The sequence below is a fragment of the Centroberyx gerrardi genome, chromosome 14, assembly GCF_048128805.1.
Source record: "Centroberyx gerrardi isolate f3 chromosome 14, fCenGer3.hap1.cur.20231027, whole genome shotgun sequence".
NCBI lineage: Eukaryota > Metazoa > Chordata > Actinopteri > Beryciformes > Berycidae > Centroberyx > Centroberyx gerrardi.
In genome coordinates this window covers 69,738-82,500 of record NC_136010.1, presented here as the reverse complement: position 1 = coordinate 82,500, position 12,763 = coordinate 69,738, and the positions used below count along the sequence as shown (strand labels likewise).

The 12,763-nt window shown below is 45.5% G+C and overlaps 1 protein-coding gene across 1 annotated transcript in view; it reads right to left on the bottom strand.

Annotated features, from left to right (window-relative positions):
- The window catches only part of LOC144542288 (EMILIN-1-A-like), a 52,330-nt gene extending 39,925 nt beyond the window's left edge, over positions 1–12,405 (bottom strand). The window contains exon 1 of the mRNA XM_078288040.1: positions 12,263–12,405. Coding sequence (XP_078144166.1) covers positions 12,263–12,405 — 143 coding nt within the window. The remainder of the gene's footprint in view (positions 1–12,262) is intronic.
- Positions 12,406–12,763: the final 358 nt, after the last annotated feature.

Sequence of the window (12,763 nt, the reverse complement as noted above, 5' to 3'; positions counted from 1 at the left end):
ACATACATTTAGGGACTACAGTAACCAATACAAAATCCGGGAAATAATTAAGTTGGTCATCATGCTAAATTCTGCCAGAATAGTACTAAATATGCATAAGAAAAACTGTCTTACTTTCTGTATTGTTTAACCCACAACTTTACTGAACTTCACATGCTGAGTTATTCAATTATGGATATATATATATACTGAAGAATAGGACTGACAGATCTATGGTACATTATTGTGGCACTATCGATAGATAATGTGTCATTTGCAACTTCAGTCACATCAAACATATACAAAATGTATCAAAGAATATGAAACTTTTTTTTTCAAGTCACACAATGTCAATGGCACTGCCAATGAATGTGTTAGCTTTTTTATGTAAGTCTAGTGTGTAGTTATCTTTATTATGAGTATTGGTTATACCTGAGATTAGATAGGCTTCGGTTCTACCTTTTCAGTGTCACTCAAAATACATGCCTTTTGCCTCATTCAGTGAGCATTTTTTCAAGTGCGCATGCGTGGAACACATCCGCGTCCACAGCAGTGTTACCAACTCTTTTCCAAGGAAAGTAGCTATTGGCTGCTCAGAAAGTCGCTAGAAGTCGCCAGATGATGTCATACGATAATTTGCATATCAATATATAATGCTGCACTTGTTATGCACGCCGCGGCGTAGCCTGTTTTAATGTAAATGCTGACTCCGCCCACCCGGGCCAGTTTCAGCGTACACCGGTAGCAATTACAAGTGGAGCCTATCCTACAGTCCCTGCTCTCAGTGGAGGGAGGGGGGCTACACTGTGATCATCAGACCTCTCTGGATTAGACAGGCAAGTAGAGAAAACCGGCATCAGCCATACCAATTTATTGCCAAATGCTTTGGGATTCAACACATTAATTTTAACACTAACCCTAACCCTGCTTCCCATGGTCAGAAAAAGTCGCCAGATTTGTCGCTAGTCGCTTTTGAGAAATAAAGTCGCCAGGGGGTCTGAAAAGTCGCTAAGTCTAGCGACAAAGTCGCCAAGTTGGCAACACTCCACAGATGCCAAAATGTACTATAGAACTGCGTAGGCAGGCTGTCTGTGTCCGCTACTCGTCCGTGGCAATTTTTTTTGGAGTATATCAGGGTCTTACAATCAGCAGCTCAATTCACATTCTCAGCCAGAATCTGACGGCTGGCCAAACAGTAGCGTATTAAGCACGATTTTTGCAGTTAAAAAAGTGGGGGGGACACAAACAGGATTTTGAAAAGAGGGGGGGACATGTCCCCCCCGTCCCCAGTGAAAATTACGCCCCAGTGCGCACCCCTCCACCTCCCCGTCACCGCCCAGTCTTTGCAGATTCATCAGCTTCATCAGCTTCATCACTCATCAGCCTCACCAGCCTATCAGTCTCAGCAGAGTCATCAGCCACCACCGCCACCAGTGTCTGGACTCCACAGGGGGATTTATCTTGCTGCTGCTCAGGGCTGGTGCCCCTCGATTACAAAATCTCCCTGTAGAGTCTAAGCGCCAAAGTCTTTCTTGACAAGGCTTAATTTTCACTATATCATCTGTTATAATAAACAATTATCTTTACTTCATTCACTTGTCTCTCCTGATTGAAACCTCAGTCTTAAAAAAAAGAAAAACAAACATATCTCAGTCTTCCATTTTTTTCTCACTCTTCCAACATGGCGGCCTGTCCCTCATCACCATTGGAAACTATTCTCCAAAGCTTCCACAACAGGTTGTTCAGTCAAGAGATTATTATTATTACTACCTGACCAGGCTGGAAATACAGCAGCATAATATAACCAAGAGTATAATTTCCAGTCCCAAAACCGCCAGCTGCTTCTGCTGAATAATTTTGTACCTGAGGGTCAGGTGAAATATTCCTGCCAGGCGTTCAGACTGTTTCCCTCCGCTCTGAACAGATAGTCCAGTCTTTGTTTCCACTCAGCCGCTGTTCACATGAAAATGATCAATGTTTTCCTTTGTAGCTCAAATTGTATAGCAAGGCATTAACTTAGCCAGAGTTTGGGGTTCAATTGCCACTCATGCTGAAGATGTATGTCCTCATGATACTGTAAGGCTCTTAATGAAATCTCCACATAGCACACATTAGTTTCAGGATTGGTCTGATATCGCTTACTGCAGGTTTAACATTTTCATTGTTAATCAAAGACACAAGCACAATCTTAGAATTAGGAAGCTACTGGGAAACTCAGACGGCCTTCTCTAAGTGCACCATGTTATCCTGAACAAATAAACTGGAGGTCAAAGGTCATGGTAGTTGAAGCTGCACCTGCATCTCCACCCATCACCTGTGAATGTTAACCTCTTCACCATGGACTGTTAACCTGCAGGCATCTGCCACTATAATGCAGCACTAAATCTGATGAAGCATGAAGAAACTTTAAGACTTAACATTCTTTAAGATGGGGACACATTACAAGATTTTTCCAATCATAAATGGCAATGAGAAGATTGAGCAGCACACATTTAACTGAAATTTGCAGATTTCCAGTCTCTTGTGATGCACACACGCAACCGTAAACAACAGACTGAGAATAATCGGCTGCAGTTCTCTCACGAGAATGTGATTCTTCGTGGTTCACCTGCACATGGAAAAAAGAACACATACAAGTTTTTTTGTTTCCCAGCTCAGGCATCACGCACGTTGGATCTTATGTTTACACTTACGTATTTTTTCCCTCTGGCTTCATCTGTTGCAATCTCCGTTTTGATTGGCTATTGAAGATTGCCGTTAAGATTCGGGTCTTTGACTCCCTCCCTTTAATAAATCCCCTTAATTGATACCATATTTATTCACTTAGTGGACCTGCTATTTTATTTTTCTCCTTAACATATCCTTAAAGGACTTGATGTTGCGAATGATGTTGATCATTGTACAATTCTTGGGACGGGGTGGGGGGAGGGTGTATTTATTTTTGTTTGTTTTCTTTTCTTCTTCTGTTAATGTATTTGTCACTCTGTATAAAAATGACGTGTACTTGTTTGGTGCGTTGTCAATAAATAAATCTTGAAAAAAAAAAAAAAGATTCGGGTCTTTGAAGAGCGCAAACATGAGCCCTGATAAAAGCCCGATTGGGATCATAGGACAGAGATTTTAATCTTTCACTTCCACACACATAACGATTACAGCTGCAACTAAACAACGTGACCCTGAACTACCCTGGACTACCCTGAACTACACTGAACTACCCTGGACTACACTGAACTACCCTGGACTACCCTGAACTACACTGGACTACCCTGAACTACCCTGGACTACACTGAACTACCCTGAACTACCCTGGACTACACTGGACTACCCTGGACTACCCTGAACTACCCTGGACTACACTGGACTACCCTGGACTACACTGGACTACACTGGACTACCATGAACTACCCTGGACTACACTGGACTACCCTGAACTACCCTGGACTACCCTGAACTACACTGGACTACCCTGAACTACCCTGGACTACACTGAACTACCCTGAACTACCCTGGACTATCCTGAACTACACTGGACTACCCTGAATTACCCTGGACTACACTGAACTACCCTGAACTACCCTGGACTACACTGGACTACCCTGGACTACCCTGGACTACACTGGACTACCCTGAACTACCCTGGACTACACTGGACTACCATGAACTACCCTGGACTACACTGGACTACCCTGAACTACCCTGGACTACCCTGGACTACACTGGACTACCATGAACTACCCTGGACTACACTGGACTACCCTGAACTACCCTGGACTACACTGGGCTACCCTGGACTACACTGAACTACCGTGGACTAACCTTAACTACCCTGACCTACCCCGAACTACCCTGAACTACCCTGAACTACCGTGAACTACCGTGAACTACCCTAAACTACATTTAACTACGCTGGACTACCCTGGACTACCCTGGACTACCCTGAACTACTGTGAACTACCCTGGACTATCCTGGACTACCCTGAACTACCCTGGACTACAAAGAACTACCCTGAACTACCGTGAACAACCCTGAACTACCCTGGACTACCCTGAACTACCATGAATTATCCTGGACTACCATAAACTACCCTGAACTACCCTGGACTACTGTGAACTACCGTGAACTACCCTAAACTAGGCTGGACTACCATGAACTACCCTGAACTACCCTGAACTACACTGGACTACCGTGAACTACCGTGAACCACACTGGACTACCCTGAACTACACTGGACTATCCTGGACTACCCTGAACTACCCTGCACTACAAAGAACTACTGTGAACTACCCTGGACTACCTTGAACTACCCTGGACTACCCTGGACTACCATGAACTACCCTGAACTATCTTGAACAACCGTGAACTACCCTGGACTACCCTGAACTACCATGAACTACCCTGAACTACCCTGGACTACCGTGAACAACCCTGGACTACCCTGGACTACCCTGAACTGTCAGCCAACATGGCGTCTGGTTAGTCAACTTTGTGTCAAAAAGTTCAAGACAATTCAACTGTCTGAGCAGGCGGGCGGCCGCGTTAATGTGCACAAACATGACACTTTCCCAGCATCGAGCCTGCTGCTCCGCCTCCCTGCTCGCCTTTACTCATTTAAACACTGTTTAACCTGTTTAAACCAGAGTGAAAAACTGTTTCAACTGTTTAAACCAGAGTGAAAAACTGTTTCAACTGGAGAAACAGAGTGAAAAATGTGTGCTGGACCTCCCTGATCTCCACAGGATTTTTCTTTGTTTCATGGAAACAGTTGAAGGCAGACAGATGGATGGAAAGACGAGCTGAGCGCTCAGCAGCCTGAAGGTCTGCAAACTTCATCTTTCACAATCTCTAAGCGTAAAATCCCTGCTGTGCCTGAGCCAGGCTTCCCTTTGATTCAGGTCGACTGGTTGAACTGCATCACTGCTGCGGCACTGCTGCAGCTGACGCTTCAGCCAGTCGCATGGAAAACTGGAAAGCAGCAGCGGCACACACTTTATCTGAACTGTTCAGAAGTGTATTTGTACAGTAGGGGGATGTCTGACACACACACACACACACACACACACACACACACACACACAGCCCTTGTGGAATACCTCTGCCATCTGTTATAACAAAGAGTGCAGCCAGACTGAGTTCACTGTTCCTCCAACACACACACACACACACACACAGAGTGTAGAAATAAAGAGTCGTGGCCCCAGACTCAGCAGGATGGTTGTTGGACTGTCTGGTCTTCCATACTGTTATACTGGTTATGCTGGTCCTACTAGTCGTACTAGTTATGCTGGTTATACTAGTTTTACTGGTTATACTGGTACAGTACTGAAGGTACTAGCCTGGTTATGATAATGACTACGGTTTCACACAGTTTAATGGTCTATCAGATTGAAGTTAAATGATCCAAAAACTAAATCCCACGCCCACACCTCGATTTGTTTTGGTCAGAATTAGTTTCTTTCTCTGTGGAAGTTTTCCTTCTACTTTGATTTTCTCCAGTCAAAGGACAACAGGAACATCAGACATTGACGCTGTTTGGTTTGCTGATCGTTCGCAGGAAAAGAAGAAGAAGAAAAAGAAGAGAGGAGGAATGGAAACGAGTAGAGTAATACATTTCTGCTTCTAGGCTGTAGTGAGTGAAGTAATGGCATTACTTTTGTAATGCGTAATGAACAGAACAGACTCTTTGATCTGACGGCCTTTAGCTACTGAGAAATCTGACCCAGGGTCAGATCAAATAGATAGCCTTTCTGTTGCCCTCTGCGCACACACACACGCGCACACACACACACACACTCACACGCACACACACACACACACACACACACACACAGAAAGAGACATTTCTATAGCATATATCTGGCAGCAGAGTTTACAGGGTGCTTTACAGGATGCTGTGAAAACAAGAAGAAAAGACACAGCAAACACACACAAACACACAATTATCAAAACACACACAGACAGACACACACACACACACTTGCAAGTCAGGTTATGATGTGTGTATGTATGAACCTCTCTCTCTCTCTCTCTCTCTCGCAATTCAATACAATTCAATTCAATGAGCTTTATTGGCATGAAGTACAGTTCAGTATATATTGCCAAAGCTTAGTGATCAATAATGATAACATTAATAACAATGATAATAATCTCTCTCTGTCTCTCTTTCTCTCTCTCTCTCTCCCCCCCTCTCTCTTTCTCTCCGTCTCCCTTCCTCTCTCTCTCTCTGTCTCTCTCTGTCTCCCCCCCTCTCTCTCTCTCTCTCTCTCTCTCTCTCCCTCTCTCTCTCTCAAAGCTTTATCGGTATGACTATTCTGTGACAATATTACCAAAGTAAATGTGCACTGATAGCTCATCAAGAAAAACTAAACAACGGCAAACAGTGCGAACACCTCACTAAACAACAGTACACAAAACCATCAAACCAGAGTCCGTCTGGTCCTAAAGAGTCCGTCTGACCCTAAAGAGTCCGTCTGACCCTAAAGAGTCCGTCTCACCCTAAAGAGTCCGTCTGGTCCTAAAGAGTCCGTCTGATCCTAAAGAGTCCGTCTGACCCTAAAGAGTCCGTCTCACCCTAAAGAGTCCGTCTGGTCCTAAAGAGTCCGTCTGATCCTAAAGAGTCCGTCTGATCCTAAAGAGTCCGTCTGACCTTAAAGAGTCCGTCTGGTCCTAAAGAGTCCGTCTGATCCTAAAGAATCCGTCTGACCCTAAAGAGTCCGTCTAACCCTAAAGAGTCCGTCTGGTCCTAAACTCAACGTGCTTTACTGCCATGAGAGTTTTAAAAAACCAACAATACCACCAAAGCATATTTTTAACATATTTGTTAAGTCAGTCAGCCAGTCAGTCAGTCGGTCAGCCAGTCAGTCAGCCAGTCAGTCAGTCAGTCAGTCAGTCGTCAGTGCTTCATGAGATGGCCTCTAGATGGCATCTTTGTAGACAGTAACTTGATACTTTTTAACACTGCTCAACACTTAAATAGAGATTTGACATTCCACTGACTCACCGCTCTCACTGTGAGGACGAGTCATTCATCCTCAACAACCACCAACACAAGAAAACTGTCAGACTGAGGGGAACACTGTAATGTCACTCTGACTCCACACTGAGTCTCAGTCTCACTCTGACTCCACACTGAGTCTCAGTCTCACTCTGACTCCACACTGAGTCTCACTCTGACTCCACACTGAGTCTCAGTCTCACTCTGACTCCACACTGAGTCTCACTCTGACTCCACACTGAGTCTCAGTCTCACTCTGACTCCACACTGAGTCTCACTCTGACTCCACACTGAGTCTCAGTCTCACTCTGACTCCACACTGAGTCTCACTCTGACTCCACACTGAGTCTCAGTCTCACTCTGACTCCACACACTGAGTCTCACTCTGACTCCACACTGAGTCTCAGTCTCACTCTGACTCCACACACTGAGTCTCACTCTGACTCCACACTGAGTCTCAGTTTCACTCTGACTCCACACACTGAGTCTCACTCTGACTCCACACTGAGTCTCACTCTGACGCCACAGTGAGTCTCAGTCTCACTCTGACTCCACACACTGAGTCTCACTCTGACTCCACACTGATTCTCACTCTGACTCCACACTGAGTTTCACTCTGACTCCACACTGAGTCTCACTCTGACTCCACACTGAGTTTCACTCTGACTCCACACTGAGTTTCACTCTGACTCCACACTGAGTCTCACTCTGACTCCACACTGAGTTTCACTCTGACTCCACACTGTCTCACTCTGACGCCACACTGAGTCTCAGTCTCACTCTGACTCCACACTGATTCTCACTCTGACGCCACACTGAGTCTCAGTCTCACTCTGACTCCACACTGATTCTCACTCTGACGCCACACTGAGTTTCAGTCTCACTCTGACTCCACACACTGAGTCTCACTCTTGACTCCACACTGAGTCTCACTCTGACTCCACACACTGAATCTCACTCTGACTCCACACGGAGTCTCACTCTGACTCCACACTGTCTCACTCTGACTCCACACTGAGTCTCAGTCTCACTCTGACTCCACACTGATTCTCACTCTGACGCCACACTGAGTTTCAGTCTCACTCTGACTCCACACACTGAGTCTCACTCTTGACTCCACACTGAGTCTCACTCTGACTCCACACACTGAATCTCACTCTGACTCCACACGGAGTCTCACTCTGACTCCACACTGTCTCACTCTGACTCCACACTGAGTCTCAGTCTCACTCTCACTCCACACTGATTCTCACTCTGACGCCACACTGAGTCTCAGTCTCACTCTGACTCCACACTGATTCTCACTCTGACGCCACACTGAGTTTCAGTCTCACTCTGACTCCACACACTGAGTCTCACTCTTGACTCCACACTGAGTCTCACTCTGACTCCACACACTGAATCTCACTCTGACTCCACACAGAGTCTCACTCTGACTCCACACTGTCTCACTCTGACTCCACACTGAGTCTCAGTCTCACTCTGACTCCACACTGATTCTCACTCTGACGCCACACTGAGTTTCAGTCTCACTCTGACTCCACACATTGAGTCTCACTCTTGACTCCACACTGAGTCTCACTCTGACTCCACACACTGAATCTCACTCTGACTCCACACGGAGTCTCACTCTTGACTCCACACTGAGTCTCACTCTGACTCCACACACTGAATCTCACTCTGACTCCACACGGAGTCTCACTCTGACTCCACACACAGTCTCACTCTGACTCCACACATTGAGTCTCACTCTGACTCCACACGGAGTCTCACTCTGACTCCACACACAGTCTCACTCTGACTCCACACACTGAGTCTCACTCTGACTCCACACGGAGTCTCACTCTGACTCCACACACAGTCTCACTCTGACTCCACACTGAGTTTCACTCTGACTCCACACTGTCTCACTCTGACTCCACACTGAGTCTCAGTCTCACTCTGACTCCACACTGATTCTCACTCTGACTCCACACTGATTCTCACTCTGACTCCACACTGAGTCTCAGTCTCACTCTGACTCCACACTGATTCTCACTCTGACGCCACACTGAGTTTCAGTCTCACTCTGACTCCACACATTGAGTCTCACTCTTGACTCCACACTGAGTCTCACTCTGACTCCACACACTGAATCTCACTCTGACTCCACACGGAGTCTCACTCTTGACTCCACACTGAGTCTCACTCTGACTCCACACACTGAATCTCACTCTGACTCCACACGGAGTCTCACTCTGACTCCACACACTGAGTCTCACTCTGACTCCACACATTGAGTCTCACTCTGACTCCACACTGATTCTCACTCTGACTCCACACTGAGTCTCACTCTGACTCCACACACTGAGTCTCACTCTGACTCCACACGGAGTCTCACTCTGACTCCACACTGAGTCTCACTCTGACTCCACACACTGAGTCTCACTCTGACTCCACACACTGAGTCTCACTCTGACTCCACACGGAGTCTCACTCTGACTCCACACACAGTCTCACTCTGACTCCACACTGAGTTTCACTCTGACTCCACACTGTCTCACTCTGACTCCACACTGAGTCTCAGTCTCACTCTGACTCCACACTGATTCTCACTCTGACTCCACACTGATTCTCACTCTGACGCCACACTGAGTTTCAGTCTCACTCTGACTCCACACACTGACACTGACTCCACACATTGAGTTTCACTCTAACGCCACACTGAGTCTCACTCTGACTCCACACACTGAGTCTCACTCTGACTCCACACACTGAGTCTCACTCTGACTCCACACACTGAGTTTCACTCTGACTCCACACAGTCTCACTCTGACTCCACACACTGAGTCTCACTCTGACTCCACACTGAGTCTCACTCTGACTCCACACACTGAGTCTCACTCTGACTCCACACGGAGTCTCACTCTGACTCCACACACTGAGTCTCACTCTGACTCCACACGGAGTCTCACTCTGACTCCACACGGAGTCTCACTCTGACTCCACACACTGAGTTTCACTCTGACTCCACACACTGAGTCTCACTCTTGACTCCACACGGAGTCTCACTCTGACTCCACACACTGAGTTTCACTCTGACTCCACACACTGAGTCTCACTCTTGACTCCACACGGAGTCTCACTCTGACTCCACACACTGAGTCTCACTCTGACTCCACACGGAGTCTCACTCTGACTCCACACACTGAGTCTCAGTCTGATGTTTATTTACGAACGTCCTCGTCTTCTGCTGCCCTACAAACTTTAACAGTAGGTAACATTATTACCTTGTGGTATTTAAGTAACGTTAGAGTGATTAGGGAATTTAGTCACGCTAGCTGAGCATCGCATTGAATGTGATGCTCAGCTTGAGTTGAATTTAATTAAACTGAATTGAATTTAATTGAACACGTGTGTAGGTCTGTACAGGTCTGTTCTATGTTTCTCTCTCTCTCTCTCCATGTTTGTCTATGTCTCTCTCTCTCTGTTTCTCTGTCTTTTAAATTCAGGTCAAAACAATTACATTCACATTAATATTCCATTAATATTCACAATTTTCAAGTATCCTGAATGTGAAGTGATCATGTAAACATCATATTCCATTAATATTTAGGATATTGCGAGTTTGAAGCTTTCAAGCTGGTGTTAGCTTGTCTGTTTTTCAAAAACTACCATTGTGAAAGAAGAAAGCCAAACGGCCGCACGGCTTGCATCGCCCGGGCGCCAAAAATGTCGATGAAATGACACAAAATACGGCGAGATGGAACAACGTCTTGATAATCGGCTACGAGACGAATTAGGACACACAGCTGCAGCTTTGACCCGGCGCCTGGCTTCACATATTCAAAATATAATATATACAGGAATATTTATTACGGGGATATTTACAGGCCATGGAAACACTTTATTCAGAATATGAATGTGCCTGTAAACGCAGTCTGTTGCCAAAGCATTTGCAAAGAATATATAACTGCACAAAACAATATTGAACAACAACACATTGTCACATAACACATAAACCAGTCAACTTTAAAGGATAAGGCTGGTGTTTTTTAATGCATTTCTTACCTTCAATCCTATGAGATATCCGATGAGATTTCACAAAATCAGCAATGAATTTGTTTTGCTAACAAGTCTCGTCCATGTAGCCGGTGCCCAGTGCAGCCTCATGTCCCAGCAGCCATAGAACTCCACTGTATTAAAAACTATTAAAACCCGTCACAGAGCCATGCTGCTGCTCTGCAGCATATTTCATCATCACGATGCACCGGGCCGGACGACTTTTTCCTCAAACAACTTAATAAGCTGGCTGTAAACATTTTGTGATCTCAGGAAAGTAGTTCCGTAGCACAGAAAATAGTCCCCGGCGTAATGAAGAATTTGTTCCCATTTGAATTTGATTTGGTAATAACTACAACAGCCTGACTTTTCATGGTAACAGTTAGCTATTTTTAAAATGTAAACTATGTCTTTGTGAGCTGTATTTAAAGGTTTTCAGCTTACAATTGGAGCCAATGACTTCCGGGTTGAAGGCTAAAAACGATACGTGGGAAGTCAGAAAGTAACGGGAGTAGAGCAAACGCATTGTTGATTTTGCTATTTTCATAGGATTTGTTGACAATAAGAAATGTATTTAAAAACACCAGCCGTATCCTTTAAATAATGACAGGATTATTCAACAGCAATTCATGAATCATGACTGATCAGATTCATTCATTGTATATTTACCAACATAACTTATTAGCAAGGCCTACAGCCTCAGTGTGAGGTTCTGACAAGACAACAACTTCACCTGTCATTCTCAGTGCTGACAACTGTTTCCCTTACAGGCTGAGAGGTTAGGAAACATTTCTTCAAAACTGAAATCTCTCTAGATGTTTCTCTATGCCTCTCTGTCTCTGTCATTCTCTCTCACTCTCTCCCTCTCTCTCAATCGCCCTCTCTCTCTCTCTCTCTCTCTACCCCCCCTCTCTCTCTATCCCTCTCTCTCTCGGTTTTATATTCAGGCTCCAGTAGAAAGCAGAAAACTTGTAAAATTCCAACAGATAAACTTATTTTCTCTAAATGTGAATATTTTCTTTGTTGAGGTGAATAAATCTCAACTCATCTCAAGATCAACGCCATCATCATCATCATCATCGTCGTCACCACATGGTGTGAATCAAACCGCTCAGTGTGCCTGTTTTATCTGCGTGTCTTTATCACATCATTATCTTGCATCATGAAGTATCATCGCCTCTCTCGAGCCCGCTCCCTGTGCGTGTGCGTGTGTGTACGTGTGTGTGTGTGTGCGTGCGTGTGTGTGCTACCTGTGTCTGCTGGCAGCTCGCGCTCCGTGCGCGCTCTGGCTCTGCCCGGCGTACAGACTGTATCTGTGCGGGTACGAGCTCTTGGCGTCTCCCATCAGCCAGGTCCACAGCCACAGCAGCAGCAGCACCGCGGTCCGCGCCATGCCGTCAGCACCGTGTATCGATACAGTATTAATATCAATAAAATATCAGGATAACAGCTGTCACAGATAAACTCCACTCCACATGGATAACAGGCAGTAAAGTCCCCACAAACCGTCTCCAGCGTCCGTCAAGTCCATCCTACCGACCCATGACTGCACCGAGCGCCAACACTTTCTCTCCACACTTTATTCTTTGATTTTATTCAATTTCTCAAACAACAATTTAATCTAAAAAATGCGTATTCCTCAGTTTATTCCTCTATGTGTCCGTGGAATTTACGTGTAATCCTTTAAATCGTTTATCTGTGGAGAAAATATCCAGCAGCGAATCAGTTTTCATCCCGGAGTGAAAAACCAA